General features: G+C 44.0%; 1 protein-coding gene across 1 annotated transcript; it reads right to left on the bottom strand.

The window, feature by feature from the left end:
• Positions 1-522: 522 nt before the first annotated feature.
• T265_11381 (hypothetical protein) lies at positions 523-19774 on the bottom strand (the record flags this gene model as incomplete). Its single annotated transcript, XM_009178020.1, has 7 exons — positions 523-930; positions 4197-4333; positions 6255-6359; positions 10029-10085; positions 12793-13262; positions 16711-16875; positions 19329-19774. The coding sequence occupies 5 exons, from the start codon at positions 12867-12869 to the stop codon at positions 719-721; spliced, it is 588 nt and encodes a 195-aa protein (XP_009176284.1).
• Between the last annotated feature and the right edge of the window lie 1066 nt (positions 19775-20840).

Raw genomic sequence — 20840 nt, 5'->3', positions numbered from 1 at the left:
CGAGTCACCCTAAATAGCCGCTTGTGCTCACGAATATCCATTTGTTTTACCTGTAGTTCTGAGTAAGTGCAACCGGCTTACTAAGTAGTTGACGGCAAATTCAGAACGTCAAAACAACAGCATTTCGTTGTGCTTCGAACTCCCTCGTGTACACGATCTCCCTATTTGTCGCATGGTTGGCTACCCATAGTCAATCTTTTATACCATTCCAGTGCATTTCATGAATACAAAATCAACAGGGGTGACCCATACGGTCAAATTCTGTCTGTCTGTCCAGACATGTCTACTCTCAACATTTTTCTATTTTGACCGACAAGTACCGGGAACTTCCAGACCCCCTCCCCCAGTTCTTATTTGTTACGAAACTTTTAGTAGCACTTTTGCGACCACAACAACTTGCTAACCACAGAAAGGCACATATTGAAGGCGGCAGTTGTGTTGTAGAAATGACGGTGCTTTAAAAACAGGACTGTGCAGTTTTATTTTTATGCTAAAAAGTCTGTTTTACGTACGAAGAATCCAAAATGATTTGGCTGCTCAAAAACGTCAGTCAGTACAAAACTAGGTTAGGGCACAAAACAGTTATTAAAAACCAACCGATTTTCATTCAATGGACAAGTGAATTTCTTTCCTATACTTGCAAAATTACAGTAGGACCTTACGGAAATGGAAAAATATGAAGCTCCATTTTGTGGGTTCGGGCTGCAGGAATGTACTTTTATCCGTCATGGTCATTTTTCTTTCTTTTATCAGCCATACTCAAGATGCCTTCGTCTGACAAAGAATGCAGTTCCCGCGGTAAATTCCCACTTCGCCGATAACCCAGACAGGCTTTCAGCAAGGTGACTGCCGTGCTAATTGTCCGGTCCACTTCACACTGCGTCCCAATCAGAGGATTTAATTCAACTAACTCCACGACTGACAGTTTACCTGTAGGTGGAAAGTAACGGAGAAGCGATGAGGAATCTAGTGACATGATTGATACGTGATTAATGATAAGAATAATGCTAGCTTTAGTGAGTAGTAACCGTTCATCATTGGATGTGATGAGCGATCACTAGTCAGGAAAATGTACATTGTAGAAACAAACATAAAAAGCCTACGGCCCTTCAAGAGATATTAGTTATACCATTCCGAACCGCTTCGGTTCAAAAGTGACAGACTATGATTCTCACCCGTTACTTTCCATTTACCGTGGAAAACTACGCACAGCCTAGAATCAGATATCACGAAAAACCGAGCAGTGTTCAACTGACTGGAGCTTTCCAAACGAACGTTCCATATATCAGTCAGTTTTTAAAAAAAGTAACAGCGTTAGACACATCACCATTGACAGCTTAACCGGATATGATTCTCAATCAAGTCCCGAAGCCGAAATCCGCTACTGCCATTTACATACGCATTTTAATTTTTATTCAACCGAACTACTGTGCTTGTCTGATATAGGTTGTCAAACACGGGTCATGTTATCACCACCAACGGCCAGATAGTTCTGAACCAAAACAAGGCTATTCAGTGATTCTATCTGATAAATTACATGCGTCCGGCGTACGTTGAACTAGTGGTAGCACGCTAGCGTTGCATTCCAGATGTCCGGCGCTCGAAGCTGGGCACGGCCAAGAATATGTGTAGCTGATGAGCCCCAGTCAAACTGAAACTAGATTCCACTGCTTCTAGAGCCCACATGCAGCTTCATATTGACCAACCTAAAGGAACACTACCGATGGTCCGTCACTATCAGACGATAATCCGATCCTACCGCCAGTTACACCTAACTGCATCGATATCTTTCGATAGTCTGAAAATTGCTATACAATAGTGATTTAATAATAATCAATTGAGACTACGTCCAATTTATAAGTACCTCAAGGGAAAGAATAATTCACAATTAACATGAACCTTTCAGCTGAGAAGTCGCTATCTGAGGAGCTAGCCGAGACGTAGCCATGTTCTGGGGATTCTATGATCGGAGAGCGAGTGGCGTTATATCCTCTCCACCTGCGACACAATTCGGTTCAGTTATCCTCACCTAAATACCGTGTACCCAGTTGCGGTGGTTTCAGCTGCTACAGCTTCGCTCATTGCGGATAAGGGAATGAGAGCTACGTGTGGGAAACGATTATCTGTTTACGCACTGCTTGTACTCACCGCTTCTGGTGTGCCACTCCATGGCTGCTTGATTTATGCAAAACCTCATGGAGACGTTACCGTTTAGTTTGTTTACAAAGTTCCTGGTATTAATATACAGGAAACGAGTCTCCGGATGCACCACTACCAAGCACAAAGTGTTAGCCTTCTGTAATGCTACTCTGGCGAACAGGCAATATTCAACATCGTCCCAGTGGATCCACACGTCTCTGTTCGGTATGAGATAACTGCTTACTAGCTTTTAGTGTTCGGGCCAATATCCACCCTGGTTGCCGCTTAATTAAGCCCATTAGGCATTCGCTCTCTCTTGCAGCCTCCACTTTTCTGCCTCAATTTGTGCAGCTGATCAGTTACCCTCTTCTCTGAACTGCTCTCTTAGCCGAATAAACATTGCTGAAACTGTATCACTACTACTATATACTTCCTTCGGACTGGTTGATAAACAGATTAGGACGGCATTTGTGTGTGTTTGTTTCCCATTTTTGTTGTATGCCACGCAGTCTAGTAAGGGCAGTGCATCCGAAGTGAACTCTAGTTCAAGCTCTATTCCATTGTCACTAGGTAAGCGATCCTTAAAAAATTGATTCGGCTGTCCCTATCATAGACTCAATGTTACATCTTCGTCGCCCAATGACCGAAAGCTGCCATCACGGGTTGAAATCAGTATTTCCATCTGAATTTGCTGTTATTTACACAAAGAACTGATTACATTCCGGCTAGTATCTTAATCAGCGACTCCACTGAACTCAAAGAAACTGGTGCTAAAGAGGACCACTCGAGACTAGATCGTTGGATTGGGGGAGATATGCACACTGACGAAAGAAATCTACTCACCAGTAAGCAAAGTTGAAGACAGAGAAAGGGGGGATATTGTTTTTTATTATTTTTTTTCGTTATATTCAACGAGTCACACCAATAATCGCTAGAAGAAAAGGTCATCATGCAAATTGAACTGTTGTCAACGCTGTGGTGGCGGCCATTCTCGCGTGTTCCCTGTGAGCTCTCGGTATTTATGATCACCCGAGCTATCCTACGCTCGAGATAGCATAGTAGTTAATGTACGGACTTACCTACCGGAAGGGCTGTGGTTCAAACCCAGCCTCAGCATCTGGACTGCTCTTGCCTAAGGTTAGGCACCTTGGAAACAGCTCAGTCCTCACACTTCCGTCTGGTGGTTTGGCAGCTAAACACCGGAAGAGTGTTACAGCTGGGAAGTTGTTAACTATCATTATTTATACACCTATCCAATCCGCATTAGCAATGGCGAAATGCCTCGGGTGACTAGGCTTTAAGAAAAAACCGTGTTAGCCACTAAGACTAATGTATCGCACTGCTCCGTCCCTTCACAGAAAAGTCATACTGATGTCAGCATGAAGCATCTGGACTGCTCTTGCCTAAGGTTAGGCACCTTGGAAACAGCTCAGTCCTCACACTTCCGTCTGGTGGTTTGGCAGCTAAACACCGGAAGAGTGTTACAGCTGGGAAGTTGTTAACTATCATTATTTATACACCTATCCAATCCGCATTAGCAATGGCGAAATGCCTCGGGTGACTAGGCTTTAAGAAAAAACCGTGTTAGCCACTAAGACTAATGTATCGCACTGCTCCGTCCCTTCACAGAAAAGTCATACTGATGTCAGCATGATTGGTAACGACAGCTTGCAAGAAGGTTGCCAAACCTTGAGGAACATCCAGCTAGTTATTTTGCAATATTTAATATCGCCTCTGGCCGTTAGTAGGTTCATTAGTAGTAGATATAACTCCATAAAATCCCGTCGGCGTGGCCTATTATTTTTGCGGTCAAGATAAATTGAATGATGGGAGGCGAGATGTCTCAAGTGGGTAGAGCGTGAATTTACTAATCGGAAGTTCCGTGGTTCGAGCCCGACCTCTGCCTCTCGACTTCCCCTGTCTAGGCTTGGGCAACCTGGCAGTATCTCAGTCCTCGTGCTTCCTTCGGGTTGCATGGCAGCTTGGCACCGAAAGGGTGTTAAAGCTGAACGATTTTTTTTAAATTGGGTGACAGAGTATCCACCGGTCTGACCTACCTGTCGCATGAACTGCTTCACAAATGCGCAAACCTTCACGAAGCGTCAAACCCCCCGGCACTGGAGTTCCTGTGCTTGGTGCCAGAGTCGGGTCTATTGCATCAATATCGAAACTCAGATGGATTGGACGTTCAAGTCTGTAAAAATTGGAACCACAAAACGTACTTGTAAAAATCACAGGACATTCAATACGTTAAGTAAATATGAGCCGAAATATTCATCCTTCGTGTTCCGAACGCTAGCAGTAGTGGGATCAGTGTTTACATTTCATACGAAGGATACAATGAACAGGTAACTAAAATCTAAAGTAGGAGCAACAGTGAAAGCTGAATCGACTAGAAACACACAATACTACTGGTAAACGTCTCTCCTGAAAACCAAAGAAACCTAGAATTACGTGGTTAAAAAAACTGAGAAGATAAATCAAGGGAAATTGAGCTCCTCCATGCTGTTAAAACGGCCTTTGCAATCGGGGGACAAACATCCGCACTTTCCAAGTGTATGGCACAAAGTAGAGCGCATTAGCAGGTGTGCGATATAATCCTGAAGGGCGCATACCCTCGGGACCGACCGAACTCGTTTTCTGCGGAACTCAGTCTCTTAGAGGAAGTTTAGGTCTGAACCATTTCTCTTTACGACTATAGTGGACGAAGTGGCACGATAGAAAATGAATAAAGAGGTGGTTTCACTGATTTACCGGAAATACAGCCGGGTACCATGATCGAGCATGGAGAGAACCAATTAAGCTGATCTGTGAAATGAGCTGGCATTTGGCCCGTGTTGAATAAGATATACAAAAAAAACACTGGACATCTTTGTCGTAAGTCTTTGCTTGCCTTGTTGCAGCCTTCATCACAGAATGCTCTCCACTCTTTCGGAACTATTTCCTGGCTGCTTCTATGTAACTTGATCCGTTACCGGAATGAAATAAACTGCAAACTACTGAAACGTGTCTATGCTTCAAAGCTCATCTGATCCATGACGAGATTCATGGGTCCTCTCCTAAGTCGTCTTCTAGCAAGGCAAACATGAAGGCATGCACATTTTAAAAAAGCCTCATCAAGTGCTGATTTTGATTACGTCCCAAGGCTACTTGAGCCAAGAGTTACAAGTTTCCGATCATCCGACATAATAAGATTGACCACAATTTGGTGCATTCTGGGCAGTCTCATGTAATGAATGATTCTAACACGTGTACCATATCTTGCCCTAATGTACATCGTGGCTTCAATGGCGTCTAATTAAATAGGTTTCTAAACGGCCATCCTAGATGGACAGCCAAAACCGAAATGTGAAATGATGTACGGTCAAAACATAGTCTTCAGCCTGAGCGACAAGACAGCTGTTTTCTTCGAAATTAGTCTATCGCTTGCCATACAACTGAATTTGGGACAGGGCCTCAAGACGAGTCCCAGATATGGCTAAGTCGGTTGTGGGCTGCGAGAGCGCTCAGCAACCTTATGAGCAGCTTTTTTTAGGACAGGGTTGTTCCGCTCTTTTTTCGGAAACCCAGACCTTTCACGGCCGCTCTATCAAGGGGACAAGTACTGCATAACATAAGACCGCAAATAGTACTGATGGGCTTTATTCGGATTCCGGACGGCCTGCGAAAGTTATTTCATTAATTCAGAGTGGTTATCAAATAAACCGATGGTCTTGTTGTTGCCCATAATGGGAATATTCAATGCTAGACCAAACTGATGTTAGACTCTTGCCATTTGGTTTCCAGTTGAACCACACCTACTATTGGCCATTTCCCATTTTCGTAAAGAAACATGATTAAAATACATGGAGCGAAGTACACTATGTTGGAGTTGCTCAGTGTTCCGAAGTACTGGCCTGCACTGTAACAGAGGTATGCTACCACAGAACATGTTGGTATAGGGCACCAAGGTGGATGAAATTCCTTGGCACATGGTTATTTGCATGCATCAGCCGCGATTCTATCGGAACCAAGGCCACTATACACTTATCCTTCCGAAACACATCCAAAGAACCAAATGAACAACCCGCCCAAAGCTGCAAGTTACCCTTCGTCGTATGCCACTTTTTACTCACCTGGGATTCACGAACTCGAGTGCCTTGTGGATTACTGCTTCGATGCCCATTTGATCAATGTCCACCATCGTAAAATAAGGGATTCCGTTCCTGCGCAGATCGTATCTGTGAATTATAAATTGTGCGAAATTTCTGATAAACTTCTCACAAGCGTGCAAGAGTCATGCCATCTGTCGGATCTTTACTGACATTTCATTTTTGGGGAAACATTGTAAGTAACTTCGAAAAGCAACGCATTAGAAGGACATTGCACAGAGGTCATCTAGACCAAGGGAGCAGTAATCCAAAGTAGCCTAATAAGCCACAAGTTCGCAGTAAGAGGGAAGGCCAAACCGAACAGAACCTGATCTGTGTCAAAGGGTGGAGCGGGTCGTAAGAGTAGCTCAGACTGTTTCCCAGTTAAAAAATAACAGAAAAACCGATCAAACACAAACGTTGAGACGTAAATATGAGTCCTTGTGCTGCTCTATGAGCTATAACGTGAGAGCGTATGGAGATATGTTCAAAAGCTGCTCCTGTATTACGTAGCCATGCAGAACATAAAAAAGATCAATTTTCGGCGTTGAATTTCCTTCAGCAACTAGCCGCCACTTGACGCCAGTACTCCACCATAACATAGGAAATACGAAAGCTGAAACAGAACTGACCATTTAGGTCTTTAACTATGTCATCGAGATCGAGTCTTTGATGAAATTACGGCGGCTGGAAACGTAAGGTGTTTGTCAGAAATCGAAACTACCATGGATTTGCTGGTGGTGTAAAACCCAGATCCCGGGAGTCCACACGGAGGCATCGTAAGATTTTTGTCATGTATCTAGGGGCAACTGGTAAGTCATCCTAAAGATTTTACCGGAACACCCTATGGAAAAGATCTCGGCGTCTTAGAATGAAACATGCTATTCGTGGCTGTACGTGGGCTGCAAAAATGCCCGAACAAGAGAACAATAAGCGTTCTCAACCAAAGCCTTTGACTCAGAAGCTTACCGGTAAGGCAGGGGCGGTTGGCATAAGACCGTCAGAGCATCCCAGATTTTTAAGGATCAAGTCGTCACATATGCTCCAATCCCAACATGGTGGACCAGCAGACTGTGTTAGTCAGACATCTACAAATTAGACAACCTGATATGAGACTCTGAGTGCCACATTTTACTCTCCAGTATAGCTCAGTGGGTTATGGAAATGTGTGAACTGTCGCACCGCGGTGAGATCCAATCTCCTCGTGATAGAAGATGGAAACGGTCTGAGGAAAGTCAACGATGGCGTCGAAAGTGGACCCAAACCTCGAGATCACAGAAGAAAGCCATAGAGACCGCGTCACTTCTGAAAGGAATCTTTAACCAACCATAGAGGCATAGAGGCTGCGTCACTTCTGAAAGGAATCTTTAACCATGAACTACGGCTGCTTGAAATGGTCGGAAACCACTAGAAAGGAACCCCTTTTGGTGCGTGATCTGGTTGTTGCCGAGCACTTCACATTGTGCTAGAGAAGCCACTGGGGGGAGCTATGGTCCGCCTAGCTGATTGGACATCTAAAAACACATGGCAGAGTGCAGTTCATTCAAGCAAACCGTGGAAAAATGTCGAAGTATCCACGTTCGTTTCGGTCGGCTGATAATCAACAACGTTTGGATGATTGCGTATTTTACCGGTCAAATAAGGAATGAACCAAAACAGGCAGTTTCGTTGGCCACAGTAGGGGGCGTCACGAGGAGAGGAAATGCTTGGCACCCCTCGGGAGGAGCCTAACACCAAGGCCGCTCCGAAGTTTGAATTGGAATGGCCCTAATTTGGAGGAGCGATGGATAAAATTTTGTGGAGCAGAACAATGTCGTACATCTTTCTGAGCTTATAATAATCTACGTATGGCAGTACTGGCAGGCCTTGTGCCACCATCACAGCAGTGGCAGTAATTTTATCAGAATGTTCGAAGTATGCTTGACTCTAAATTATGTTTGAACTGTTTAATATTCATCACAGTGCTGTCATGTCCATGCTCCATTCGGCATGCACCAGCAGATTCGCACCTTTTTCAACGCACTACTATCCACCAGTATGAGTAGCACGTGTCAGAGAAAACAAATTTGATCACCGAGGACAAAAATATGGGAAGATCGAAACACGAACTAGAAATTATTGTGTTGATCCCACTCAGACGCCTTTGGCTATCAGGAGTGATCCTTCTTTAGGAGATGGCAGCCCAAATGCCCATCATATTATGGTGGTTTTGGGGTTCGGCATTATTGCGGAGAACAGTTTGGCCCTCTGTGGAGTCAAAGTTCTTACATTAAATTTGCCACTCATTGTTGACAATTCGCTAGAGAAAAGGACCGTTGAGCATCCACCAACTTATGAGCGGCCTTGATCATTCACTCAAAGTAAAGTGAATCGTGCGAAAACAGACTTTTTGATTTCTTATCCGACTAAAACAAATACAGTCGATTAGTCGAGTCCAATCACGGTAGAAGGATTAACTAAGGAGCCGGAATGTTTGTTAAACTGTGCGCACAGTATAGGAGTCATGTTGATAAGAAACTAGTTTTCGGCCATGTTATCAATGATGCCCTAATTAAAACCAGTCCCAGACGGGACGCTGTGGTATGTAAGCGCCATTCCGATTGCTCCGGTTGTGACCAGTCTCTTTGAGTTTTTCAGCAAACTGATATGCACGTAGAATTGCGCTCTTATTCGGCGGAGGACATGTGTAGCTTAAAGTGACATTCACGAGACCGGTATAAACTGGTAAGGCTAGAAAATGTCCATCCATTCCTAGCAATTGCTGCCGTTTGAAGCAGCTGCCTTAAGTGCTCGCTGACATCCATTCTGTGACAGGTTCTATTGCCTGAGGTTACATACAGAGAGAAGCAAAGACCAGGACGCCTACCTCCGCAACCCTTTTTTTCAAACACTATGATGAAAAGATGTAAGTTTGTACTCATTTAGAAGTGAAAGAACAGGATGCCTTGTTCTCTCCACCGAAGCTTTCAAGCCTGGGGGGAATAAAGATAGACGGCTTTTCGAGAACACAGTGACTCGCACAAGGTAGTGTTTCGGTGACTGAAGGCCAGCTTCGTTGAAAACGCTCTACAGCGAACAGCACCACTTTAACTGAGTCGTCCCTTTTCTTGAAAACACTTCCCTGAAAGTTTAATTCGGGTTGTCCGTCGCCAATTTGGTATTCAACTAAGAAATACATTCAGAAATTTGGAAACCAAGCCTACATGAACAGCCTGAACAACAAAAAGGTTAAATAAGCAAGCTAGAACATTTACTTGTTACACCTGAATTGGGTAAGCCCAACGACGGAACAAGGAGAAGGAGACCATGAACAAGACTGTGTTGTCAATCGACCATGTAGAGCTAGTGCGTAAATATACAGGATGGCTGAATCGCCAAATATGGTCACTTGCTTGTTCGTTCTTGTCCAGCCAATGGCGACGTTTCTGACTTGACCATTTGTACACCCGCTCCGCTGGTCACATGCTGCTAAGCTACGTTTGGCGAGATCCGCCCACGCACTTGCTAGCCGGATCGTCTGTTGACCGGCGCTGACCTCTGCTACGCGTCCTAACAACCAGTGCCACACAATATAGCATTTTTATTTCCTCTGAATGGGGAACAATTCTATTCAAGGCTGAAATATCGTGACCTCCCTGGTATCTGTAATTTCGAGTGTAGGCTTGAATTCACTACCTCGCAAGTCATTCAGAAATCAAATTAATGTGAAAATCTAGGTAAAACAAAAAGTAACGTGGCACATTTACCGACAAAACTTACAGTTCGTGCCGCTCCAGATCGCGCAGACCAATGTAGACGATGTCCGTCGCTTTCAAGCTGAAAATAAGCGAAAGTGAGGGTATTCATGTCGGAGAATGGAACTATCAATACAAACAGGCAACGTCAGTTGGTTAGCGAGCTACACTCCATTGTAATCTTGTTTTTTAACACAGAAGCTATCAAGGTTTGCGACTGCCTCAAATTTGCTCAAAAAGCAGTGATTTCTCGACGTATTTGTATTCTAGGTATAGAACAAGCTCTGTACAAAGTATTTGACACATAAAAGAACAGGGATGGATCAGGTAGAACTGTAGCGGAAACACCGACCAAATGATTGCATATTCAGGGCACTTATGATTGACACCGTAATTGCGTACGATCTGTTGAACTACGCGCGAGCCTATAACTCGTTGGATTGTCTTGAAATATGCAGCTGTGTACTTTGGAACTTTGGCGTAAAGCTCGAACGCGAACGAGGTGCACTAAGTACACTTTCTACAGTAAGCCTATTGAGTACTCTCCCGTTATGAGTATGAATAGTGTGATCCCCTTCTTGAGAACGAGTGCCGATCAGCCGTTTTTGACCGAACAGTTTGGTCTTCAACCACCGTTTGAAAGGTCGTGGTTCCGATTCCCAAAAAGGATGAAACAGCAGTGTTGTGCTTCTTGGCTCTTCAGTACAGACCGACTTCACTCAAAGGGCAAAGTTTCGGTTGAAGTTGTCTTGTTAGTCCAAGAGATTTGGGTGTGATCAGGCGCCATGCTTTTCGTCACTCATCAATAGCGTCAGCAGTCAGCTCCACACCTACTTACAATGGTCCGTGTTGCATTCCAATAGAAACATCAACGCAGCTTCGGATAATTGCATCCACACGGACCTGCCTCTGGAACTAAATATCTGTTGAAGAACATCAAAAATTTACATTCGTCGGCACAACTCCACGCTTTTTTTACTTATTTTAATTCCCTCAGGGTGTCTTTGAATATCACAGCAATTTGTTTTCAACATTTTACGTGGAATTCGGCCAATAACATTGGCACTGACACGACGCTCTCTAGCCTAACCGCACCACGGATGTAGCAGGGATGCGCGAATACCTTTGGCCCACAAAACGGATTAATTGAGAATGCGGTCTGGCTGCCCTTGAACGATTACAAACTTGGCTTCCAACTTCACATTCGAATAACTTCGGTTGATAGCATCATGTACGCAGGTGTGAATAAGTGTTTCCACGAAACTCACCCTGTGTGTAATTTCCCCTAGTTTTGATTACGTTGTTCGCGACAGACATCGATGATTTTGTGTTCTGACGTCGAGACACTGAGATTCACGATAGATAATCTGTATTCCCAACCACTCTACGAAGAACAAACATAATAACCTCATAGATGCGAACTTAAGTATTAGGGGCTCTCGTTGGAGAAAATTTCTGTCCAACACGAAAGGATTCATATATCACTACAGAGTTCATCTAACAGTTAAACTAGATATTATCTATGGCGCAAGTGTGTGTGCTGATTGTTGATCACGTGGGTGCTGGTCTGTTCGGCGACTTGGATTGGGAACCTCTGACATCGGTCAAGGAGGACTGGGGTGCATACATCCGTTTCCGCTTGCTTTTACACAATATATTTAGTATATACGTAATAGGTAATGCAAAACAAAACAATAATTGGTGGGCGGGTACGCTGAAGTATCCTTGGTCCTTCTGAAACTTGATCGGCCTTCTGGTCTGCCATTTCTGCATTGGTTATCGCACGCTCTGTTATTTTTGAGACGTTTGCTATTTGTGGTTTATACTGGCCCATCGAAGTACCCATAATTTTAGTAGTTTTCATTGATAAGCTCCTGTGTTGTGTTACGCTGGGGTGTGGTCTCACCAAGTACGTTTCGTTGAAAGTGATTTTCCACACTCCTGGTGGTTAATTTTTCATGTTTTCGACTAATACCTTGGATATCCTCCTTCGTTCCATCAGTCTGCTAAATCACTCAGCTACCACATAGAACGGATTTCATTCCATTCCACTTGATCCTTTTATATGTTGATTTGTATTCTGCATGGTTTCACATTCGTTTCACACACCTGTGAATCCACATAGTTTCTCTGTTCTAACTATTCTTACATGGAAACTATCTTAGTTAAATTAACATGTTTTGTGGTCAAAAGCAAACATCGATCTAAGCTTTTGGGGAAAAGTTTGTGATTGTCTGAGATCCCTGTGAATAGTTTCCCTCCTGTTTGTCCAAAGGCAGTGTTCCGACATAGAATGCTGTGTACCACATGGATATTCACTTTTTTCGATCGCACTTTTGCGTTTTTAACACTACTACCCGCATCACATGATGGATTGGTGGACACCGTTGTATTATGTTGTCGTGACAGTGCTGGAAGTAATTCAGGAATGTGAGTTTACGTAAGTTTAATTCGGTTGACCTCTATCTTTTGCTCAGCTAGTAGGATTGTGTTTTTCGGAAGGTGGGGGGCATAAAAATAGTCACCCACAGCTCTTCCTTTCGCTGGAACTCTCCCGATAAACTTCAGAGTAGGTCTTTGATAGTAATTTTTCCCTTTTTTAATTTCTATAAATTGATCTGTAATCTGCATTACGCACCTGAGATACAGCTGAATAAATCCGGGACAGTAAGCGAAACTGCGCTGTTTTGTTCCACTCTCAAGTTTGTTACGGGAAGGTTGCATGAATATACTGCTCCGGTGAGTTAAGTGGAACTGACTTTTAATATTACTGCAAGGTGAAAACCTACCAGGGTTCGATTTCATTCATTTCTTCTAGATACGGTACTTCCTCTTGCAGTTCCTCCAGCAGAAACGCGACTGGCATTCCGTGTATATTACTGTACTCCGCTGACAACGGCGTGGTTATGTCCGCATGTGCATCTACCCAAATCACAGCAGCGTCCGGCTTCGCCCTCTTGTGTCCCAGTATGGAGCCCGTCGCTATGCTATGGTCTCCACCAACAATAAGAAGTGGTGAATCACTCTCTTGTGTCCAGTATGGAGCCCGTCGCTATGCTATGGTCTCCACCAACAATAAGAAGTGGTGAATCACTTTCGGTTCCGATTGACTTGGATTCCTTCAAAATTTCTTCCACGCGCTGTGCAATACTGTAAGTCGCTTTGATGAAGCTCTGACAGTTACTCATGTTAAACACTTTGTTGGTTTCTTCAGCCACATTGTCCAGGTGAACGTCACCACAATCTCTCAGTGTCACACCTACACACAAAAAAAACCATGGGGATTAGGAACAGTAGTATACCCAGCTTTGGTAATGGACGACGTGAGGAGAAACGAAAAATACCAAGAAGGACTGAGTACACTGATAACGCAGAGCAGTAGGTTTTGGACCGGTGTTTCTTTGAGGCGATGATTTCATGAATTCACGACTGGAAATCCTTTTCAAGAACGAGCAGCCCCAAGCAAAAGTTTGCTGTCTTGTAATCCCCGGGAACGGCTTTACACAGGTTTGTTTCTGAGCAGCATTCTCCGGACTTACATCAGTACTAGAACAAGTCAGCTGCTTCACAGAGGATGAGCTCAGTTACGTCATTTACTAGACAACGGCAGTTCACTTTCCAGTCTAATTCTCATTTGTACAGTCGTTCTTTACGGCTATTATGGTAGTCCTTTGTTCCCCCACACCTTATAAACTTCCACAGATATCATCCTGACTTCATTTGAGTGTTTCAGATGAACACTTTCTCGTTGCTTTTCCCGATCATAGTAGAATAAAACAGACCGAATGGAAAAATTACCATGTGGCTCAGAAAAGTACGAATCCCATACTGTATGTTAGACAGCAACTAAAGAAATTACGGAAATCTGTCCTAACCCTCTTTTCTATATTTCCATTCAGTTCTTCAAAGATTTGTAGTGATGACTACTTGATAAGCTGCAGTACGTAGCTGGTGAACTTTTATTGACACAGACTCATCGAAGAGCACTCGGGAATACAAGACTAAATAAACGAACAATAAGCATCCTACTGTGGCACCGCTTGGTGTGTGACTGCTGCGCAACTCGAAGGAAGCACGAAAGCTGAAGTACTGTCAGGTTGACGAAGACTAGACAGCAGTTATCCAAAAGCCAGGGTTAGTTTCGAACAGCAATCCAACCGACCAGTAGTCGCAAGCCTCCAGTGCTGAGTCAGCTCAGTTTTAATCAGAAACACGAAAGCTGTTTTCTATAATACTTTACAGTCTGATTGGTCTGGTTAGGCTGGATCCAGTGATGAGCAACATAAGTGGTTAGCGTGTTACTCGGTTTTTTATTCAAAAATTGCCTTCTCATTTGACTGGAAAAATTCAATATATGAATTGCAGGCTACTAATGAAGCGTGAAGCTCTACACGAGCATATCACGTGACTCGTTTTAAGATTGGTTACTAGCGTAAATATGGGTACAGTTGAGGGTAATGTGAATTGGTCGTAACGAATGCAACATATCTTAGTCGCCCAACTCTCCTACAAATATGCAGTAGCGCTCGCTTGACCTCCCTGACCTAGTTTGATCAGACAAGAATGGTTAGTATGCGCAAGTGATGTAGTGAAGGATAACGCGTTTACTGCGGAATTACAGTGAACCTTACATGGCACCTGAGTCCCATCAGTTGTTGTTTTGAGGGCGAATATGTTGTAAAGCCTGACGTGGCTCTTTACATTCCTTACAACCAAGCCGGATTTGAATGGAATTTTCGACCTTGTCAACGCAGACTCTCTGGAAGGTGATGGAAACTCCTGGCAGACTGCTCAACCCCACTTCTTATAGCGCACTTGCTGTCGTAAATATGTTGGAAAAGGCAAACACCCGGGGAGGTAAATTGATAATCAAGTTTGTCTGAATCAACTCATGCCAGCATGCGAAGCATCCTATGCAGAACAACTAATGAAGCAGCCTGGAATAGTTTCAAAAAGGAAATTCCTCACAAGGTTGCTGAAAACTCCCCGACAGCGCACGACCGGTTTCGCCCTTCTTGGGACTCATCAATAAGGCGTAGTCTTCGAGTTTCCGCCGGCATTATGTTCTATTTGAACCCAAATGGGACCGATTGTGACAAATACACTCATTTGCATATCGATTCGGTTTTCACCAGCGACTCAACTGAATCTCTCGTTAATGATATTCCTTGAATATTATTGCCTCAATCGACAAGGCTGTCGTCTTTCATTCTGAACCGTTTAAATGGTATCAGAGTGGAAGCGCTTCCGTTTGAACTATGACTTGCAGATGCTTTCCTCATATCTCGTGTGAGCAGATTTTCCTGGCTGTTGTAAGCAAACCTTGCAACAAGATTGATAAGAAACGGACGTCTACAACTCAGCTAATATCTGGTCCAGTTTGAGTTATGAAATAAAGACCTGATGGGAAGTGTATCTTATTTTCTTACAAACTGGACAATGGGGATGTGATGCTCCCCGTGCCCAGTTCCACTGTCAATGCGTTGTCTCCATGGCTTTGATTGAGATACTCTAGCACGGTTTGTGTTGAACACAATGAACGTATCATTGATACAGTGGCTATAAGACGTGCTTTCAAAATATTCCATGAAGACATCAACCGAAACTGGTCCACGTGTTCACAGAACCAGATGAGTTCGGAAACGTTGTCGGAAATATCTAGTTCATCAACATGTGAACCCAGGATGTCACTTCTGTTTATGAGTAAGACGAATCAAAAGGGAACCAAATAAAAACGGATCTTTGGCCGTTGTACTGATTCTTTGTCAGTCCACAAGTCATTCGAGAAGCTGGTTTTAAATCGAGTCCTTATTGTACGAAATCCGACAAACTCACTCATTTACATACCTGTTTCGTTTTAAGAGGAGAATATCCTCAATCCCAGCTGAAGAATATTCCAAATTAGAAATTCAGCTAGGATTCAGGTGTCCCGTGAAAGCCAAGTTGGTATCCTAATGAGTGTATTTGTTGAATTCAACTCATTGGGGAGAATTTTCGGTAACACAAGTAGCGTACATAGCTGTTGGATCCTTCGCTGAAATCGGCGATTAGAATCCAAACACTTCATCAACCGAGTCCGATTCTATTTGGTACTACGATGTTCATTATTCCTGCTGTCGTAAAATTACTGGAAGGAATCAGATGTTCGGAGTAGTAACAGCATTTTACAGACCTGGAATTTACGAGGCTTGATAGGTTCCGCTAGGAGAATTAAGGTCACGAAGTTTTTTCCCATTCTTGTCCGTCGCCTTGAAGCTGAAAGCAATAAAGCCTGTCGAATGTGTCGACTGACGTAGGCGCTTCTTAGTTTTCGGATATCATTTTTTGGTGCAAATTTACACTGTGTTGATAGGCAAAACTACTTAAACCTCACTGAGAACAACCACTGATCCTTAATTGTTCATAAATTCATCCAGCCATCGGTAGGCTGTTAGCAACTCGAGGCTACTGTGAACACTGAACTTCGTGTCCAAGAACCGCACCTATTCCAAACTCACCAGCTGCACAAACTAGGCGACAGGCGGTCTAAAACTAAGGCGACTGATCACGTGATTGATCCCTTTACACTCAACTGTTGGCTGTTCGTAACTGCAACCATATCTTCAATATTTCATGAAATCTAGAGATATCACCAAAGCGAATACCAGTCATGCTAACGATCGGTAACCTAGGAAGTGAGAATGGCAATGGTGAATACGTTCACTTACCATATGCTTTCATAAACTCAAAGATGTTCGAATTTCTAATCAGATTTGGGCCGAGTTCTGTTCCAAGTTTTGGTTGACCTTTGTTTACTGGCGCGCCGATCATGTTAACCTGTGAATAGAGAGGCCAAGGTTGGTCATACGCTACAGTGGAATCATGGAGACCAGCTGAAATCCAGAAAAAAAACGAAAGAACAAGATTAATGTTGTTTACAGGGCAGGTGGAGATTGGTGTTTTCCGTAGTGGATGAATTAGGTTGCGGTACGCTTATGCGACGTCCGTATACTCTTACGATATCTTCCAAGAAAAGCAGTAAGACAGAACTTACAGCTCGTCTGAGAAGGCTCTTGTGAGGTGAGGCTGGCAAAGGATTCCATAAAATACCCTGTTCGCCATTATACCACTTACGCTGTAATGCACACAAGATACTTTGCCCAAAGGCAACTTTGTGTAAGGGTATGAACCGTATAGTTAACGCGACCTCTCCGCCGAAGGCCTTACACAACTGGAGCTGGAGATAGCTCAGTGGCTAAGGCGCCATCTTACGGACCGGAAGGCCCGTGATCCCAACCCGACCTCTGTATCTCGACTCCTCCTGTCTAGGCCCGGAAAGCCCTGCAGTATCCCAGCCTTCGTGCCTACTTCCGTTGGCATGGCAGCCAGACGCCAAAAGAGTACCACATCTGAACGGTTTGACTTTTTTGTTATAACATTACGGTACCGGTGGCATAATAAATACGGTTCATTATATGATTATACATCTTTCTGCACTTGATAATCAGGCCAGTCTGCTTGTCTCAGGGACACTTTGTGGTGAAACAGTTCACTGACGCAGTGTAAGGCAGAGTGGAAGCTTTATCGTCACTATTATTGCAAATGTGTTCTGAGATGTTCCTCCCACAATCATCAAGTCGTTACACAGACCCCCAACTGGCTTATAGCTATCCTTATTCGCTCTAGTTGCCGGCAGGCCTCCTTTGTCCCCTCTTTATTCGAACAAGTAAACCGTGGAATAACCTGCCAACCTCTCCAGCCCTGCTGTGCACTGTTATCTACAGAGGGTTGCTAAAAGCGGGGCGTCCCTTTTTCTGTGAAGCGTTCGTTGTGTTTGTCCTTTATGATCATTTGTTTAGTGAGACTCGCGGTGCAACCGGCTCACCCTCAAACAGACAGACTTTTTGAGTTGTTTTTTTTCGTGTGTACAGTTTTGGAATTGACTACAATGAACTTTCCTAAAGGCAGTTTTTTGATATGCCTCTAAGAATTCATGGCTTGTGGAAGGTCATACGTATATCGGAAGTTGCATTAGCTCTGACGGTAGTGTGACTGAGAAAATCAACACACGAACCACAAAATCCGAAATCACTTTAGCAAATTTGCGCTGCTGCTGGCATCAAAAAGAAATAGTACTGGTTCTCGAAGTACGCATTGTCAGACAACAACCGTATTGTTGTGTGGTTGCGAGACTTGGTCACTGCCTCCACTGATCAGAGTCGGCTGGAATCAAAGAATGCGGACTGAGGTGATCAAGAGATGGGTCTTTGGTAGTGCAGAAGATACTTTACTCAATAAATCCACCAAGCACTGCAAGCTAAGGTGGCTGGGTCATGTGCTAGGCATGCTGACTTACCGTCTGCCAAGAGGGTTGTTTTCGGCACCTAAATCAAGGTGGCACACTGAGTTATGTTCCCTTCAGTTGCAAAGACGTAGCATATCCTACATACAACCCAGAGCTGTTCGACGGAGGACAGTGGAGCAGCAACATTTCACCACAATTTCCTTTTAATATCACTCACGAGCGGTTGATTCTAACAACCTTTTAATTTTAAGCATAGTTGAGCCTTCTTGGAGTAAAGTAACAACCCCTCGCAGACGTATGCAGAGTCGGAGTAAAGGTAAGTAGGTCGGCAGGAGTGACGTTGTTTACAACTTCCTCGGAATTTGTACTTTACCGAGGTATTGTTCATTCAGATCCAAGGTTGAACCGAGGAATGCGGGATACAAATGGCTGGACAGCGATCACTAGGTCTGGAACTTATGAAACCTAGATACAGCTGCTAGTCTGAGCACAAACCTAGTAGCCCATCTCAATTACCTGAAAAAATAATAATAATCATTCAGCTGTGACACCCTTTGGGTGCCTAGTTGACGTGCCATCCGAAGGAAGCACGAGGGCTGAGATACTGCCACGTTGCCCAAGCCTAGACTGGGGAAGTGGAGAGACAGAGGTCGGGTTCGAACCACGGACCCTCCGGTCAGTAAATTCGCGCTCTAACCACTTGAGCCATCTCGCCCCAATTACCTGAAAACCTAGCACCTACACTAAACCGCGCATTTAGATTTCCAGCTAGCACCACATAATATGTCTATGTGATTTAACGTTGGAGGCTGAGCAGTCACTGCTATAAACCATCCTTGAATGCGTCGGTGTTGTAACCGCTTGATGCAATTGCGAGCATGACAAGCTCGGTGCCTGTCTATAACCATTAGTGAGTATCCAGTGGGTAAACAGTCCAGAGTACCACAGAAGTCTCACGGACGCAATTCCGTCTACATAAAAATAACACTCGATTTGGCTGAGTGAAAATTCCATGTCTTTCAGAGAAGAAGGTGAACTTACCTTTCCGTCGGGGCTTCGTGTGAATATGGTTAACCCTATGTCCCTTGCTGCTGGGTCGGCGTAGGTTTGCTGTAAGTAGGGCACGAGGTTGATATCCCAGCTGACAAGCCATTATCCCGACTTGTAAGAAATGCTTCATCGTTCGTTCAATTCGTGTTTGTCTGATGGTTCACAAATGAAAGGCAATTCCCTCATCAACACTTGTCGTGGACGCTTCAGACTTGTGAAAATGCACACTTATTTGGTGGTGGGTCAGAAACAAGCATCCAAACTACACCTGTTGGCTGGAAACTTTGAGATCCACGAAAAGAATTTTCTGTCGATTCTTGCACCGACTCTAATCGATAACGATTGGTGATTTAGAAAGATGATCCAAAGACAACGATGCCCGTAACGCTCTTGTGCGCCAACTGAGAGGCGTGTTCCGTGTTCATACCGAGGTCAACAGTCCTGCATTTTTCAGTGTCCAGGCCTGGACCAATGGCTGAACTCCACGTGATACCATGCGGTCGATGTCTACTCGCTAGTGGCCAATGGCAGACGAGAAACTAGCTGCGCACACCGAGGGAATCGGTTGATACGCGATGCCGAAAGAGGCGGGTGTCAGCTGTCAAGTGAGCGAAACCGGAGTTTACGGATGTGAGGGTCGCGCATGCAGGGCACACATTTTTGTATATTTAGAAATGCTTTGGTGTGAAGGCGGAGGATGGCAGCACAAGGCATATATGACAATTCATCTGGCCGGGCTTCGCAATCAAATGCGCTGACAACCAATACTGGGGCAGTCCTCCATGTGGATGAACGTTTGGAAAACTACAAATGCGTCCTACGGGCTACCTTATTCAGGATTTGAAGTTCTTCCCAAACCTGTAGGGGACAGGAGGCTATTTTTCGTGGTTTCGGTGTAACTGCTCTTCAAAAGTGATTAGGTACTAAAATCCCAATAAAATGCTACGTATTCATCAAACCACCAGAAAGAACCGGATGTATTGTTTTACATTAGCAGAGAACCGCTACGGTCTATTCGTTCTCTGTTGGATTACATCACTTATGACGTTCAACACTCCGTGTAGGTTTCCTATTCAGAGGAACAACAACGTCAGCACCATATGAGAATGGATCCAAGTCATTCAAACCGTCGTTTTTTAATAAATGTTTTCCCCAAGTTAGTACTGCAGTCTCGAAAGGTTAACGTTGAATTTTAGGCAGAAAATCTTCCTCGAACATCTTTCTCCGGATGCATGCGGCCTGTTCCCAGAACATGCGGCTCCAGAACGCTTGCTTTTCATTCTCTCGCGCTCACGAATTACTAAAAAATCATACCGAAATTATTTTGCTTTCTAATATACCCCTAGCTTTTTGCCATTGGAGCGCTAGTTCAAGTCCGATTACATTCAAAGTAATGAAACCTCGGAAGTGATCGGTATCAGTTGGTAAACCAGAGAACTTGGAAGAAATTCTAAAGTGATGGGAGAATGTAGTAAACTAAAAGACATTGGAGCTAAAAAGGTC

This window comes from Opisthorchis viverrini (assembly GCF_000715545.1).
Source record: "Opisthorchis viverrini unplaced genomic scaffold opera_v5_495, whole genome shotgun sequence".
Lineage (NCBI taxonomy): Eukaryota > Metazoa > Platyhelminthes > Trematoda > Opisthorchiida > Opisthorchiidae > Opisthorchis > Opisthorchis viverrini.
Note: the sequence above shows the minus strand (reverse complement) of the source record. Positions and strands in the feature narration are given on the sequence as shown.